Source organism: Pelophylax lessonae, assembly GCF_965119305.1.
Source record: "Pelophylax lessonae genome assembly, chromosome: 9".
NCBI classification, from domain to species: Eukaryota; Metazoa; Chordata; class Amphibia; order Anura; family Ranidae; genus Pelophylax; species Pelophylax lessonae.
The window spans coordinates 123,753,233-123,770,245 of record NC_138776.1 but is presented as its reverse complement, the minus strand read 5'-3'; the positions used below and the strand labels follow the sequence as shown (position 1 = coordinate 123,770,245).

General features: G+C 44.7%; 1 protein-coding gene across 2 annotated transcripts in view; it reads left to right on the top strand.

Moving 5' to 3' along the window:
- The window catches only part of IPMK (inositol polyphosphate multikinase), a 326,827-nt gene that overhangs the window by 77,928 nt on the left and 231,886 nt on the right, over nt 1-17,013 (top strand). For both annotated transcript variants that reach the window (XM_082269139.1, XM_082269138.1), the window contains exon 5: nt 7,872-7,953. In XM_082269139.1, coding sequence (XP_082125265.1) covers nt 7,872-7,953 — 82 coding nt within the window. The remainder of the gene's footprint in view (nt 1-7,871; nt 7,954-17,013) is intronic.

The following is a 17,013-nucleotide window of genomic DNA, read 5'->3' as shown; positions in this document are numbered from 1 at the left end:
TCCTCCACCTTCCGTTTTTGAGGATGCCCAACAGATGCTCAATAGGGTTTAGGTCTGGAGACATGCATGGCCAGTCTGTCATCTTTACCCTCAGCTTCTTTAGCAAGGCAGTGGTCATCTTGGAGGTATGTTTGGGGTTATGTTGGAATACTGCCCTGCTTCCCAGTCTCCGAAGGGAGGGGATCCTGCTCTGCTTCAGTATGTCACAGTACATGTCTGCATTCATGGTTCCCTTCACAAAAACTGTAGCTCCCCAATGTCAGCAGCACTCATGCTTGACTGTAGGCAAGACACTTGTCTTTGTACTGCTCAACTGGCTTCCGCCCCAAACGCTTGACACCATCTGAACCAAATACATTTCTTTGTCTCATCAGACCACAGGACATGGTTCCAGTAATCCATGTCCTTAGTCTGCTTGTCTTCAGCAAACTGTTTGCGGGCTTTCTCGTGCATCATCTTTAGAAGAGGCTTCTTTCTGGGGCGACAGCCATGCAGACCAATTTGATGCAGTATACTGTGTATGGTCTGTGCACTGACAGGCTGACCCCCCCACCCCTTCAACCTCTGCAGAAATGCTGGCAGCACTCATACGTCTGTTTCCCAAAGAGGACCTCTGGATATGATGCTGAGCACAATGGCGAGGTCTGTTGTGAGTTGGAACCTGTCCTGTTAAACCGCCGTATGGTCTTTGCCACCATGCTGCAGCTCAGTTTCAGGGTCTTGGCAATCTTATAGCCTAGGCCATCTTTATGTAGGGCAACAATTCTTTTTTTCAGATCCTCAGTTCTTTGCCATGAGGTGCCATGTTGAACTTCCAGTGACCAGTATGAGCCATGACACTAACGCACCTGCTCCCCATTCACTCCGGAGACCCTGTAACACTAACAAATCACATGACATTGGGGAGAGAAAATGGCTAATTGGGCCTAATTTGGACATTTTCAGTTAGGGGTGTACTCACTTTTGTTAACGGTTTAGACATTAACCACTTGCCGACCACCGCACGACTATTTACTGTGGCGGTCAGCCCCTACTGGGCAAAGCAAAGTAGGACTACTTTGCTCGCCCACGAGCCTCCGCTCAGTCACTAACATCCCCGTGCGAGTGACCGGTGGCTCCGATGGCCGCCGGCCACTCGCGATCTCCTGCTGGAGTGGGAGAAAGGCAGGCGGCTAATGTAAACAAAGCCGCCTGTCATTCTCCCTGGTGTAACTGCAGAGACTGTACGATCCTGCTATGTGGAATCGTATGTCTCTGTTTACTTCACAAGCCACGCCCCCCACAGTTAGAATTACGCCCCTAGGGATACATTAACCCACTGTTTACCAATAAAGTTAACCCCTTCCCTGCTAGTGTCATTTTTACAGTAACGGTGCATATTATTTATAGCAAAAGGGTCAAAAATGTCAGTCAAGGGTCCGATCTGTCCGCCGCAATGTCGCAGTCCTGCAAAAAAAATCGCAGATCGCCGCCATTACTAGTTTAAAAAAAAAAAATGATTCGCTTATTGCGATTTTTCTTTTTTTCTTTTTTTTCACCAAAAATATGTAGCAGAAAACAAATTGGCCTAAAATGTTAAATTTTTGATTTTTTACATTTTTTTTTTTGGGAATTTCATATAAAAAAAAAAGTCAAATATTGGTATTTTTCAAAATTGTCTTTTTTTGTTTATAGCGCACAATGTAAAAATCGCACAGGTGATCAAATACCACCAAAAGAAAGCTCTATTTGTGGGGAAAAAGACATCAATTCAATTTGGGTACAGTGTCGCGCGACCGCACAATTGTCCGTTTAAAAACTCACGCAGTGCCGAATCGCAAAATAGGCCCTGGTCTTTGAGCAGCCAAATCCTCGAGCTTTAGTGGTTAATGCCTGTGTTGTTATTTTAAGGGGGACAGCAAATTTTAAAGTTATACAAGCTGTACACTCCTTTACATTGTAGCAAAGTGTCATTTCTTCAGTGTTGCCACATGAAAAGATATAACTTTTACAAAAATGTGAGGGGGGTTTTTTTTTTTTTTTTTTTTTTTTTTTTTTGTGGCAGTGATTTTTACAAAAGAATTGGTCGGAGTAGGTAAGCAGCCAATCGATCACTTCTACAGGCCCCCCCACCCACTGCCCATCGTCTTTATGGTGCTCTCCCAGTAAGGACGTGATAAGCTCTGTTGCCTTCATTAAAAGCGACAGGAACCGAACTTCCCACCCTTCTTCTGTGACGTCAGTTTTAAATGAAATTATAATTGTGGTATCGCAGTGAACGTCAGAGAATGCAATAATTCTATTGCCAGACCTCCTGTTTAGCTCTAAATTGGTAACCTGTAAAAGCTTTTAAGTGTTTTATGGAGATTTTTAGATATCGTAGTTTGGTGCTGTTCCACGGGTGTATGCAGTTTTAAAGTGTGACAGGTTTGGTATCTATATTTACTCGGCGTAACATCTGTATATTTTACCAAATAATTGGGTATTCTATTTTTGTGTATTAAAATTCATTAATATGTAGATTTTCCAAAAAGATTGTTTGAAAACTGCTGTGCTAATATCGTGTGACATAAAAAGATGCAACACCCACCAATTTATTCTCTAGGGCCTCTGCTTAAAAAAAATGTTTTGGGGGCTCGAAGTAGCTTTTTATCAAAGCAGATTTTTACATGTAGGAGAGAAGTGCCAGGATTGGCCTGAACCAAAAGTGGTTAAATAAATTGGCTCTTTTGCATAACTGTGTCTGAAGGGAGAACCATTTTTGTTTCTCATATCAACAGTGATTACTTACTAGCCAAAAATACACATGCTCATCAAGTTCCAAAAATACACATCAAGTTCTTTCTTTGAGGCCCCGTTCACATACAAGCGACGCTACTTCGCACCGCGACCTCCGAGGTCGCGGTGCGAGCAGCGCGCCGCGACCTCGGAGCGGCCGCCACGGACTTCATAACATTGAAGTCTATGGCGGTCGCCTCCAGATCGCCCCAAAGAAGCTCCGGACCCTTTTTCTAAGTCGGAGCGACTTGTGTCGCTCCTATTAGAACGGGTCCGCAGCTTCCCTATGGGAGGCGACCTGTGAGGCGACCAGGTCGCCTCACAGGTCGCCTTAGTGTGAACGGGGACTCACTCCCAACTGCTGTTCAAAAAAGGTAAAACTAAACCCTCTAGGCTTATATGAGCCAGTATTGCCTTAGAGGAGCAAAATAATTACATCATCACAAAGACAAGTAAACAAATTAGACTTTTTGCTGCTGTTTCCAGTGCAATATGAGAAGGCAAGAGAGATGGGAACAAAGCTTTTTACCATACCTGGCCTGGCCTTGCCTGCCAGGAGTAGGCCATAATGCTTAGCAGCAGAGGTATTACCCATGTAATTGAGTTAGAGACAGCTGTGATCTTTCTCCCCGTATTCAGGGAGTTGGGTTTTAAAATTCGTTTTTTCAGTGATCCTTTTTAAAAAATGTGACAGTTCATCCTCCATTCCCCTTTTTTTTCCAGAAGGCAAAAGTTAAATCTGATTTATTTTCGAGACTGTGAAATCTCTGCACGAAGTCACTCTGAATACACATGTAGTTCTAGGTCTTCTTGGACTTGATGTGGCCATTGGACCATTGTTGGGGCTCCCCACACTTTGCTAGGTTGCTGATTTTATATTCTGCAGAATGTAATGGGGCCATGCTACCAAAAGACGAGAGCTGTGGTCTGCGTTTTCTGCATCCCGTCCCCACCATTTTAAGAATGGAATTTTGTAACTGCAACAACAAAAAAAAAATGTACAGGTGCATCTCAAAAAATGTGAATATCCTCAAAAAGTTGATTTTATTTCAGTAATTCAATTCAAGAAGTGAAACTCCTAATATTATATAGATATGATATTATAATATTATATAGAATCCTTGCACACAGAGTGATCTATTTCAAGCTATTTTATTTATTTATGGTTTACATCTAGTGAAAGCCCAAACTTCTGTGTATCAGAAAATTTGAATATTGCATAAGATCAATAAAAAAAAAAAAGCATTTTCAATCTAGAAATGTTGGCTTATTGAAAAGTATGTCCATGTACAGTATAGTATGCACTCCATACTTGGTCAAGGCTCTGTTTGCATTAATCATTGCATCAATGCGACTTGGCATGGAGGCGATCAGCCTGTGGCTTTGCTGAGGTGTTTTGGAAGCCTAGGTTGCTTTGATAGCCACCTTCAGCTTGTCTGCATTGTTGAGTCTGGCGTCTCATCTTCACAAAACCCTACAGAGTCTCTACGGGGTTTAGGTCAGACGAGTTTGCTGGCCAATCAAGTACCAGTGGTACCATGATCATTAAACCAGGTATTGGTACTAGTAGTGCACCGAAATTTCGGCAACCAAAAATGGGTCAAAGGTGCTGAAATGTCCGCCGCGAGGAAGGGGGGCGCTGCGCAGGTTTCAAAAATACCGCCGGTGGCCCGCCTCTTTGATGTCACCACTACAACTATGTGTATGAACTAACACACCGTGCAGGCGAGTGGCCGCTAATAGCTATAATTAAGTGAGCCCTTCACACTTCCCTGTCAGGCAGGTATCTCCGCTGGCAGCGAAGTGAAGGGCTCACTTAGTTATAGCTATTAGCGGCCGGCCGCCCGCCCACCCGCCCGCCCGGTGTGTTCATACACATAGTCGTAGTAGTGACATCACTGAGTGGCGGGATTTTTGAAAGGAAGGACACAGGAGCAGAGAGTTCACCTGCCTGTGACATAAAGGTGCCGCCGTGCGGGAAGAACCAAGCATGTAAATCCCACCACAAGTAAGCAGATTGCCATCATCATGGGGAGGGGGAGGGAATTTTCATTTCTGTGCATCCCTAATTGGTACTTTTGGCAATGTGGGCAGGTGCCAAGTTCTGCTGAAAAATTAAATCTGCATCTAAATAAAGCTGGTCAGCAGAGGGAACACGGAGTTCTCTAGAATTTCCTGGCAGAAGGCTGCACTGACTTTGGACTTGATAAACAGTGAACCAACACCAGCAGATGACATGGCTCCCCAAATCATTACTGATTGAAAACTTCACACTGGACCTCATGCAATTTGGATTCTGTGCCTCTCCACTCTTCCTCCAGACTCTGGGACCTTGATTTCAAAATGAAATGCAAAACTTACTTTCATCCGAAAAGAGGACTTAGAACTGGACTGTTGCACAGTGGTCCATTCTCTCCTTAGCCCAGGTAAGACGCTTCTGATGTACGACGGCTTGTCTCTGGTTTCAGAGTGGCTTAACACAAGGAATGTGACAGTTGTAGCCTATGTCCTGGATACCTCTGTGTGGTGGCTTTTGAAGCACTGACACCTGCTGTAGTCCACTCCTTGTGAATCTCCCCCAAATTCTTGAATGGCCTTTGCTTTACAATCGTCTCAAAGCTGCGGTTATCCTTTTGTGCTTGTGCACCTTTTTTCTAGCACCCTTTTTCCTTCCACTTAACTTCCTATTATTATGCTTGGATACAGCATTTTATGAACAGCCAGCTTCTTTAGCAATGACCTTTGTGACATACCATCATTGTGGACGGTGTCAATGACTGTCTGGACAACTGTCAAGTCAGCAGTCTTCCCCATGATTGTGCAACCTACTGAACCAGAGAGAGAGACCATTTAAAGGCTCCCTAAACCTTTACAGGTGTTTTGAGATTTTAGCAGATTAGAGTGACACCTTGAGTCTACAATATTGAACTTTTTCACAATATTCAAATTTTCTGAGATTTTTAGGTGTTCACTAGCTGTTAGCCATAATCAAAATTGGAGTGAAATGCTGAAATGTTAGTGATATTCAAATTTTTGGAGCTGCACCTGCATAGATTTTACCTGCGGTGACTGTTATCCATAAAATAGCAAGGACAAAATAGAGAGCACATGGACTGATGGTAGTAAATTGGAAACCTAAAGAATAGGAGGCAGCAAAGGAAACTTAACACTATGCTGTCAGGAGGTTTCCTGGACATCTTCTCTAATCCCAGACCCCAGTTCTCTATCAAAGGAGAAATCTGGTGCTTTCCTGTGTATTTTTCAGAAAGGTTTCCCAGAATAATCTCTGTATTTTATTCAGTTTAACACTAGATGGCAGGATCGCACAGTCTCTGCTTAACACTGAGCATTTTATTATACGACTTTTAATTCCAGGTAGAATTACAGTTTTGGTAACAATTTAGTCCTCGCTTAATTACAGGCCATTCATCCTTCACTCCTGCATTTTTTTAAAACAGTATTTATATTGGAAAATGTCCGGTACTAGAAATAACTTTCAATAAATTAAGGAATATGCTGTCAGCCAGAGCTTTTTGCTAGAGGATAACTGCATCTAAATGGTTATTCTGCTTGCCTACCTCCCTTAAGGAAAAGTATTCAACCTGTCCCCCTAAACTCATACTATATCAGGAAATCATTGGGATGCTACTGCACAGCCAGTAGCAAGGCAGATTTCAGGTCATGTGTTATGAAATTTGCAGCAGGCTGTTGGATTCAAGTAACTGTACATCTGGCTTGGCACGGGGGGAGGGGTGTGACTTTTTTTCTTCTTTAGGAAGGCAAGTTCAAAGTGATATTAAACACAACCAAAAATGTAATGTATTGCAGATTGGTAGCTTGCCAGTCATTAGATATGGTGGATGCATTCATTTTTTTCTCTCCTGTTTTCAACTGATCTAGCCAGTAAAACAGCTCCTGTATTATGGCACTTTTCCACTGCAAATACCGGCTTGGCCCAGTTTGCTTTTCCACTGCTGGTACCGCATGGTATGGTGTTGGAACGGTTCGGTACGGTATGGTTTGCTTTTCCACTAAAGTAGTACTAAAGTTAAGTGGGTGGGATTCTCTGACCAATCAGTGGCTAGTAGTGACTGCATGCAAAGGATTGTGGGATATGGTACCTGTTGGAACCACAATCGAGTAGGTACTGTTTTTGAGAGCCGTACCATTCGGTTCCATGCAGTGGAAAAGCGCCACCGTACCGAACTGTTCCTACACCATACCATGCGGTACCAGCAGTGGAAAAGCACAAAAGCGAGCCGAACCGTTAGGTTCCATGCAGTGGAAAAGCGCCATTGGTGTCCCCACTCTAAAAAGGTGCCCCCTGTGCTCATTTATGCAGACTGCAGTATTGTCAGTCTGGGGGTTGAGGTGTTAAATATACTATCAGATTTAAGTACACTAACAATTTGAAGCCAAACTCCAGCTACTTTATAAGTATTCACAGCAAACTATATATATATATATATATTTTTTTTTTTTCCTTTCGGGATAAAGGTTTTACATAAAGGTTTTACATAAAAGCACTCCTGCTTAGTGTTAAATGATTTGTCTGTGAAAACAGAGCGCCTGGTTTTAATACCAGTAACACTGAACCTTACTTGAAAGTACAATTATCCTTTACATAACCAGATCCCAAATCTATGCAATTCATACTGAGTATATGCATTAGCAAAAGATTTTCAGCGTAGTTTAAAGATTTCCTATATAAATTTAAGCTTCTGCTTTTTTTAAAATCCTGTGATATATTCTGTTATGCGGTTTTCACAAGAGGTCATCTCTGCCTTTTTGTGGTGTTTTTTTTTCATAATTTGCTCAGTATAAATTGCCACGTGTAAGGTTTGTTAATAACCAGTGCATGTTAACTTAATCCAGTGATACCAGGTAGCTGTTCTCAACACAGATTCACAAGAACAGGGAGCACAACCTTGTAGTATTAGGTGGTGATTCAGTTTTACAGGGTGATAACTATAATAGCAAGGTGTATAATGGCAATGATTGCTCATGGCAGACTGCACAGACCATTTGTTTGGAGAGATTTGAAATTGCTTAGTCTGCTGATAAATAATAACCTAATATGAAGGATTTCTGTTGCATTTTCATGTTTTCATTAGGTATACCACATCGATTCTGATGGCTATGAAACTGAAAACCAGCACTATGGACGGAGTTTAAGTAAAGAGACTGTGAAAGAAGGTGAGTTGTATCTGAACAAAACCTTAATGCAAGTAATGAAAGTACCTAATTTTTTTTTTTTTTTTTTTCTTTATATTTTTTTTATAACCACTTCTGGACCAGAAGATTTTATTCTTTAAAGCGGAGTTCCGGGCACAAAAACGAGTTTTTTTTTTTTTTTTTTGTGCCCCTCCGCTAGGTGTGCCTCACCTGAAAAGGAATTGGGTAGTTATTTATTTTTTTTTTTTTTGTTTACTTACATTGCAATTGAAGATCGAAGGTACTCACCTCAGAGTACTTCCTCCCTCGGAGCCGCGGCTCACCCCCTCACTTCCTGCCTCGCTATGATTCCTGGGAGCTGAACGTCACAGCTCCCAGGAATCAATGCGACGGCACCGGCCACGCTCGTCATTTCCGGGCGACGCCGTATTCCCCTGCTAAACAGCTTCTGGGCATGCCCAGAAGCTGTGGAGGAATGCGGCGTCGCGCCGGAAGTGACGAGAGGTTGCCGGTGTGGCGCATTCTGGGAGAAGAAGACGCGGAAGAAGACGACACAGAAGAGGACCGCGCCGGCTTCAGCTGCCCACAACAGAGATGGAAACGCTGTGGAAGAAATTTTATAAGTAAGTATTTCTTCTAAAAGGTAAGTGCGAACCGGGACAGATCAGAGGCTAGCCATTGTGGAATGTGCTAGCCCTGACTGTCCCGGGGGTATGTTCATTAAAAAATGACATCTGTGCCCGGAACTCCGCTTTAATGACCAGGCCACTTCTTGCGATACAGAACTATGTTTAACAGACAATTGCATGATCATGCGACACTGTACCCAAATAAAATTGTTTTTGTTTTTTTTTTTTTTCCCCCACAGAGCTTTCTTTTTGGCGTTATTTGATCACCTCTGCGGTTTTTATTTTTTGTACTATAAACAAAAAAAGAGCGACAATTTTGAAAAACAAAATAACAAAAAAACATTTCTCTTTCGCTTACTGATGGACAGAGATGTATAGTAACTAAGTAGAACTACTTAAGTACTGTACTTAAGTACCGAAATGCGGTATCTGTACTTTCCTAGAGTAGAATTTTTTTCTCCTACTTCTACTTTTACTTCACTACATTTTTTCGATGATTTCGATACTTCTACTCAAGTATTTTTTTTTTGTGCTGCATAGTTACTAGTTACTTTTAAAAAAATTACCACTGCCAGAACAGTAGATGGCAGGTTGCATAAAGCTCAAAAAAATGTGTATAATGTCATTTATAAATCAGCGCATACGAAAATAAAGGCTGTGTATAATAAAAGCTGCTATACCAAATCTTTCCAATAAAAAGAAAATATGAAACAAACAAATAATTGGTGCTACAGCGCTTAAAGTGCATCAAGAAACTACTAACAAACACAGGTTAATCATTTGAATAAATCATTTGAAATAATAAAAACAATATGATGTTCAAACTTTTGACTTATTTCTTTAATAACTACATAACACAGTACTTGTACTTCTACTTTCAGTACTTGAGTAGAATTTTTTTTTTCAAAACTACTGGTACTTTTTACTTTTAGTACTTAAGTAGCAAATTTTTTGAAAAAACTACTTGCAATACTTAAGTAAAAAAAATGTTGAATACTTTAGTACTTCTACTTAAGTAACTTTTTCTGCGAGCACTTCCACTTCTACTCAAGTAATTTTTTGATCGAGCACTTGTACTTTTACTCAAGTAGAAATTTCGAGTACTTTATACAAGTCTGCTGATGGACACCGCTCCATATCTTCTTAGACCCTTCGGCTTATACTGTTCTCTTCGCAGGAGTAGGACTAGGCAGAAATATTTTTACATACGCCCTGGGGCAGTCCCAGGTGGTATACTCCCACTACTTGGTCTAGGACATCAGTTTTTTCTGCCTAGTCAGGAGTAAGGACCTGGTTCCCTGCTGGGATCTGTGGTCCTAGCATTTTTTCCTTTTTTAAATGTGTTTTTTTTTTTTTTTTCTTCTTTTGGTATTTTCTGTTCCTGTGAACTACAATCAAGTCTATGCCTGTAAGAACTACAATCAGCTGCCGGACTGGGCGGCACACTGGATATCCTAGATCCTTACGGTCTTCGCAGTCTGGCCAGCGAGTGCAACCCAGCTATTAGCTCCGCGCTAGGTTGGCCGCAACATAGCCCCACTGGACTGGGGCTGGCCGGCGAGTGCAACATGTCTGTTACATAGCCCTGGTCACGACAATGGTCACGGCCAGAATCGCAGCATACCTCTGGCCCCACAGCACCCCCATTCCAAGATGGTGCGATGGACTGCCAGGAATGGTGCCCGCTTGGTTTCCAAGGTGTGATGAATAGTGCCCCCCCCCTCCTTTTGGGAACTATTGGTGGACGCGGGCCCTTCCTCGGGTTGGTAGGGCCCCCTTTTGTGCCCTTCCTCCCCTCATAGTTGCCCCCCCTGCCTGGGTCGCCCTTCCCTCCCCCCTTCGTTCCTCCTCGGGGTGCGCTGGCTGTTATGTGGGATGTGCTATGGTGATGGGTTGGACGGGGGTGGGAGCGTGCCGCCAGGCAGCTGCTCAATTTCAGGGGCTCCTGCGATGCATGGCTGCATGGGGGTCCCTGTGCGGGCATCCCTGGTGGACTAGTGTCCTGACAGGCTGGTCTGTTATCCTGGGTGCCGCATGGCATCGCCATTTTGTTGTGGATAGCTTTATACAGACACGGCAGCCATGTTCGTGTAGACCCGGTGCTATGTTTTTAGAGTTTCAAATAGAAGTCAATGCAGCGGCCATTTTCTTGTAGCCTGTGGAGCAGTTATGCGGCTGTAGGCCTCTAGTGACAGCGCTTCCTTTTCGCATGGCAAGCAGCTGGGCACTCTGTATCCTGCTCCGAATAGGTGGTGGCGGGTCCCTGTGGGTATACAGCTCCCTCTTCTGCTATATCAGCGCAGCGACTTTTTTTGCATATTAAAGTGGTAGTATACTCCGCTTTTTAATTTTCACCTACAGGTAAGCCTATAATAAACCTGCATGGTTTAGGAGATATTCACCCTGCATGTAGTCGATGACACCAGTGGCGCGTCTTGACGGACTTTCAGAGCTCCTTGCCGGAAAGTGAACTGGCGCGGGAGTGATGTCCGAACGGCTTCGGCCACTCACAGCTCTGGAGTTGACAAACCCGAAAGAGAAGCCGAGGGAACATGTCAGCTCTCTCAGCAGTGTCCGGGCGACCATATGAGTGCTTAGTTCTAAGGTATTTCATAATGTGCTAGTATGCGATGCATACTAGCACATTATGCCATTGTCCTGCAGGGTTTTGGGGTTTTTTTGGGGGGGGGGGGGGGGATACAACAGTTTTTTTAAGAGCAGCCTCTGGATTAAACATGAAGTCCCTGGAGCAGGTACCGCAACCTGACCCACTTTCAAAAGCTGCGGGACCCTCTGGGTCTCAGTCTGCCCTGGTGATGATGACCGCAATCCTGCAGTCACTTGTGTCCAAAGTTGATATGGCCCTTCAAAAGTGGCCTAGCAAAAAGCGGCTCCGCCATCACCTGTATCCTCTGTTTTCTCAGAGTCTGAGGTGGATTTGGCCACCGCGGATGCGGGCCAACCTGCTGGGTCTGCGTCCTTTTACTTTTCCACTGCGGCCACACATGAAAAGGTGCTTGTGGAGGCATTGACGGGAAAAATTGGAGGATACCGCTAATGCTGCATCGGTTGCGCCGGTGCACTTTGGCACCCGGAGACCTTCCAAGGGGATTAAGGTGTTCCCCCTTTCCTGCCTATTTACACGAGATTGTCGCTAGTCAGTGGGGATCCCCGAAACGCATGATCGGAATACCTAAATGTTCCACCGATGGACTCTCAGGTTTCCAGCTCGCGTAAAGCCATGCTTCTTGGAAGATTCCCCGTCCTTTTAGGACCCTGTGGACAAGAGAGCTGAGGCTCTGGTCCGTTAACGGTTTATTGTGGCGGGCTCAATTTTGAGGCCGTTGTTTGCTATCGCCTTGGTCTTCCAGGCCTTAACAGAATGGGCAATCCTTTTACGCCAGGATCTGGAAGGGGGGCAACATCCTCCTGAGCTGGCTGATCAGTTCATACGGGGCTACAGTACATCTGTGACGCATCCCTGTATGTGGCCCCTTTGGCTTGTAGAGTGTCTGTGACTGCGGTGATCCTTCGCTGCATGATTTGGTTGAAGTACTGGTTGGTGGATCAGGCTTCCAAAAAGGTGCTGACTGATCTACCTTTTTGCAGGAGCTGCTTTGTTCAGGGTTTCTATGGAAGAGATTATTAAAGGTCTTACTGGAGGGAAGAGTATGCTGCTTTCACAGTCTAAGAACAAGGAGCCTTGTAATAAACGTTGTCCTTTTTTTTTTTTTTTTTTTTCTGCTCACAAGCGGCTCTTTTGTCCGGCTGGCTCGCAGGACCAATTATTAAGATCCCACCCGTACCTTCTCAGGAGGCTCCAAGAGACCCTGGGTCGGTAAGTCAAAAGCGGGTTCCACAGACAAGCCTTCATCTGCACGAAGGGATGCCCTCATCCGTGTCTGGGGTGGGGGGACGTCTTCGTTTCTTTCTAGGCCCGTGGACCTCACTTATTCAAGGCAAACTGATCCACAAGTTGATTTGGTTACAAGATTGTTTCGGTCCTTCTCTCCGGCAAGGTTCTTCCTTCTAGCTTGCACCTGTCTCCAGGTCGGCTGCAAGGTCTTTACGGGGTGGTGCAGGATCTGTTGTCACAGGGAGTAATTGTGCCAATTCCAGAGTTGGAACGCTTTCAGGCATTTTATTCAAATCGGTTTACTGTTCCCAGGAAGGAAGGCAAAGTCCGCCCGATCTTTGACCTAAAGGCTCTGAACTGCTTTGTGCGGGTTTAGAAATTTTGGATGTAATCCATTCGCACGGTAGTGGCATCCCTTCATCAAGGGGTTTTCTGGCCTCTAGCAATATCAAGGACGCTTACTTTCATATCCCATTTTATGTCTGGCATCAGCGTTTCATTCCCTTTGCCGTGGGAGAGGAACATTATCAATTTGTGGCATTACCCTTTGGTCTCGCCTCAGCTCCTAGGGTGTTCACAAAAGTGTTGGCCTTGCTCAGGCTGATGGGGGATCACAGTACTGGGGTATCTCAATGACCTCCTTCTGAGCGCAGTCTTCATTAACTCCTAGAGGTCGATCTGGACATCCCAGTATGAATTTAGCATTTTCAGAAATCCGCTCGGACTTCGTCCATCATATTGAGCTACCTGGGCCTGACTCTGGACTTGGCCTCAGCCTGGGTGTGTCTTCCGGAGGCGAAACTGCTGAAGTTGCAGGATGCAATTCTGCTCCTGTTGTCCAACCATCGGTCATCTCTCAGGTCTTGCATGCGAGAGCTGGGCATGATGGTCTCCACCTTCGAGGCAGTTCCATTTGTGCAGTTTCATACCAGTTCTCTGCAGAAGGAGATTCTTGCCAAGTGGGACAAGACTTCTCAATCACTGGACAATCTGATTCTGCTGAGCCAGGGTGCAAGGGGATCTCTGATTTGGTGGCTCCATTCCCTGGCGCTTTGGCAAGGGAAATCCTTTCTCACCCTGTATTGGACAGTGGTTTCCAGGGATGCAACTCTGTCCGGGTGGGGAGGTGTCTTGGGCACAGACTCCGCTCAAGGAGTTTGGACTCCGGAGAAATGCAGTCTGCCAATCCGCATCCTGGAGCTTTGGGTGATCAAGCTGTGCCTGTCTCAGTGGACGGCTCGTCTGCAGGGGTGCCCGGTAAGGGTTCAATTGGACAATGCCATGGCTGTGGTGTATATCCATCAAGGAGGCACAAGTGCTCTATCGGCTCAGATAGTAGTCAGCATTTTAAGGTGGGCAGAACAGTATGTTCCGGCCCTTTCTGCTGTGCACATTCTGGGGGTGGTGAATTGGCAAGCGGACTACCTCAGTCGATAGATGTTGGAGCCGGGAGAATGGTTTCTTCACGTGGAAGTGTTTTTAACAACTGTGTACCCAGTGGGGGACCCCCAATGTGGACCTGTTGGAGTCTTGTTTCAACCGGAAGGTTTGTGGCAAGGTCTCAGGATCCTCTGGCCGACACAGCCGATGCTCTGGTGGCCCCCTGTAGTCAGTATCGTCTGATTTACTTGAACATTATTTGGTGTGAATCTCAGGGCATTTATCCCCGTGCCTTTTCTGTGTCCCGCCTGCTGGAGTTTCTACAACAAGGTGTAGATCAGCGTTTAGCTCTGGGTACCATCAAGAGCCAGATTTCTGCAATATTTTTCCAATGACTGCTGGCTACAAATTTCTTGGTTCACACTTTCGTGCAGGGGTTTGCCATTTGGCTCCTCCGGTGTGATCCCTGGTGCCTCCGTGGGATCTCAATTTGGTACGGTCGGTACTTCAGAAACCTCCTTTTGAAAATATTTGTGAACTTTCTCTGATCACACTGTCACAGAAGGTGGCTGCCTTGGTGGCGTTTACTTCTGCATGCAGGGTGTCGAAGCTGGCTGCATTGTCCTGTCGTTCACCTTACCTGGTGGTTCACAGGGACAAAGTGGTTGTGCGTCCCTGTCAGTCGTTCGTTCCTAAGATCGTCTCGGGTTTCCACTTGAATGAAGACATTGTGTTGCCTTCTTTGTGCCCTAGACCGAAACATCCTAAAAAAAAAAATTGCCTCACATTCCCTGGATGTGGTTCAGGCAATCGGGGTGTACCTGGCGGCGACTGAGTCGATTCAGAAATCGGATGCCTGGTTTGTCCTTTATGGATGTCTCTCGTAAGGGGCAGGCCGCATCTGCTGCGACCATTTCCAGATGGATCAGGCAGACGGTGTTGCAGGCCTATACCATTAAGGGTCAGGATCCTCCTTTCCCTGGTAAAGTGCATTCTACAAGGGTGCTTGGTGCCTCCTGGGCCTTCTGTCATCAGGCGTCAGTGGGTCAGGTAAGGTGGTCGCATGGTCGTCTGTGTATACTTTCAAAAAGTTTTTTACAAGGTGGATGTACTCGCATCTTCGGATGCTGCGTTCGGCTGCAAAGTTTTGCAGACTGCTGTTGCAGAAGCTCCTGTCTCTTGAGGGTGTATTTTTTTTTTTTTTTCCTGATTTTGTTGAGCTTCTGGTTGACTAGGTTTAGACCTTTCGGAAATTATGTGCATTACTGTGTTTTTCTCACCCCTCATGTTGACACTGCTTTGGGATGTCCCAAGGGTCTAAGAAGACATGGAGCTGTGTCCGTCAGTGATTGTTTGTTTTATTTTTATCGATTTGCAAAATACAAAGTGAGCGAACAGAAGAAAAATATATGTCAAATCAATATTTGGTGTGATTACCCTTTGACTTTAAACCAGCATCAATTCTTGCACAAAGTCAGGGATTTTGTAGGATTAGTCAGATGTATGATTTAACCTATTATACCAAGGAGATGTTAATCATCAATTTTAATATGTAGGTTCGGTCATTAGATGAAACAAACAGCTGTGTAGTAGGCTTATAACTGGGTAAGGAAAAGCAAAACTCTGCTACTAAGGCAAGCTTGTGGAAGACCATTTCACGTCATAGGTCTTTAAACATGACAAGACTGAACACCACAAGAAGACACAAGGTAGTTATACTGCATCAGCAAGGTCTCTCCCAAGCAAATATTTCAAAGCAGACTGGGGGTTTTAAGATGTGCTGTTTAAGCTCTTTTGAAGAAGCCCAAAGAAACGGGCAACATTGAGGACCATAGACGCAGTGGTCGGCCATGGAAACCTAATGCAGCAGATGAAAGACACAAAATTGCTGGCTTTCCTTCCACATCAGGAGATGTCAAGCAGTGTCATCAGCACAGAACTGATAGAAAGCAGGTAGACCCAGGTACACCCATCTACTGTCCAGAGAAGTCGGGCCAGAAGTGGTCTTCATGGAAGAATTGTTTCTACGTTGGAGGTATGGCTTTTTGGCCACAAGGCTAAGCGACTCGGCTATGCACCAAAACATAGGACCTGGTGTACAGAAAAATGGCAGCATGTGCTCTGGACTGATGAGTCAAATTTTGAAATATTTGGCTGTAGCAGGAGGCATTTTGTTGGGGAAAGGGCTGGAGAGCAGTGCAGTGAGTGTCTGCCGGCAAAAGTGAAGCATGGTGGAGGTTCCATGCACATTTGGGGCTGCATTACTGGATTTGAATATTTGGTCAGGATCGATGGTGTCCTCAAATACAGGCAGATTCCTATCAATCATGCCATACCATTAGGTAGGCTTGTAATTGGCCCCAAATGTATTCTGCGCCAGGACAAGAACTCTAAACATGCAGCCAATGTCATTATCTTTGGGGTAAAGAACAAGGAGTCCTGGTAGCGATGGTTTGGTCCTCGTAGAGCACCGAACTCAACTTTGAGTGAGTCTAGGATTACAAGGAGACAGAAGGATGTGAGGCAGCCTACATCCACAGAAGATCTTTTGTTAGTTCCCCAAGAGTTTTGTAACAACTTACCAAGTTCCTTCAAAAGCTGTGTATAAGTGTATCTAGAAGATTTCATTTTGAAGGCAAAGGGTGGTCACACCAAATATTAATTTGATTTGGATTTACCGTATTTTCCGGCATATAAGACGACTGGGCGTATAAGACGACCCCCCTAATTTTCAAGTTAAAACATAGGTTTTGGGCTATACTCGCCGTATAAGACTACCCCCCTTCTGAAGTAAGGCAACACCATTGAAAAACATTGGATTTCTCATAGATCTCCAAGGTACCCTAGTACTGTAATACATGTAATCTCTCATAATATCTTCAAGGTACCCTAAGTATTACCAGTAGATGTAATCTCCGTGCTTCGGCTACATACAGTATACCGCGCTGAGCCAATCACAGTGAGCGATGTATTCTATTATTGAATGCAAAGCCTGCTCGGATTAGCAGAGTTAGAGAGGCGGGCTGATGTTACTCCGCCAATCCGAGCAGGCTTTGCATTCAATAATAGAATACATCGCTCTCCCTGATTGGCTCAGCGCGGTACACTGTATGTAGCCGAAGCTACGGTACATACGGTATACCGGTACAGGATTCCCACACAGCCAGCGTCTTGAGAGATTACATCTACCGGTAATACTTATACTTAGGTTACCTT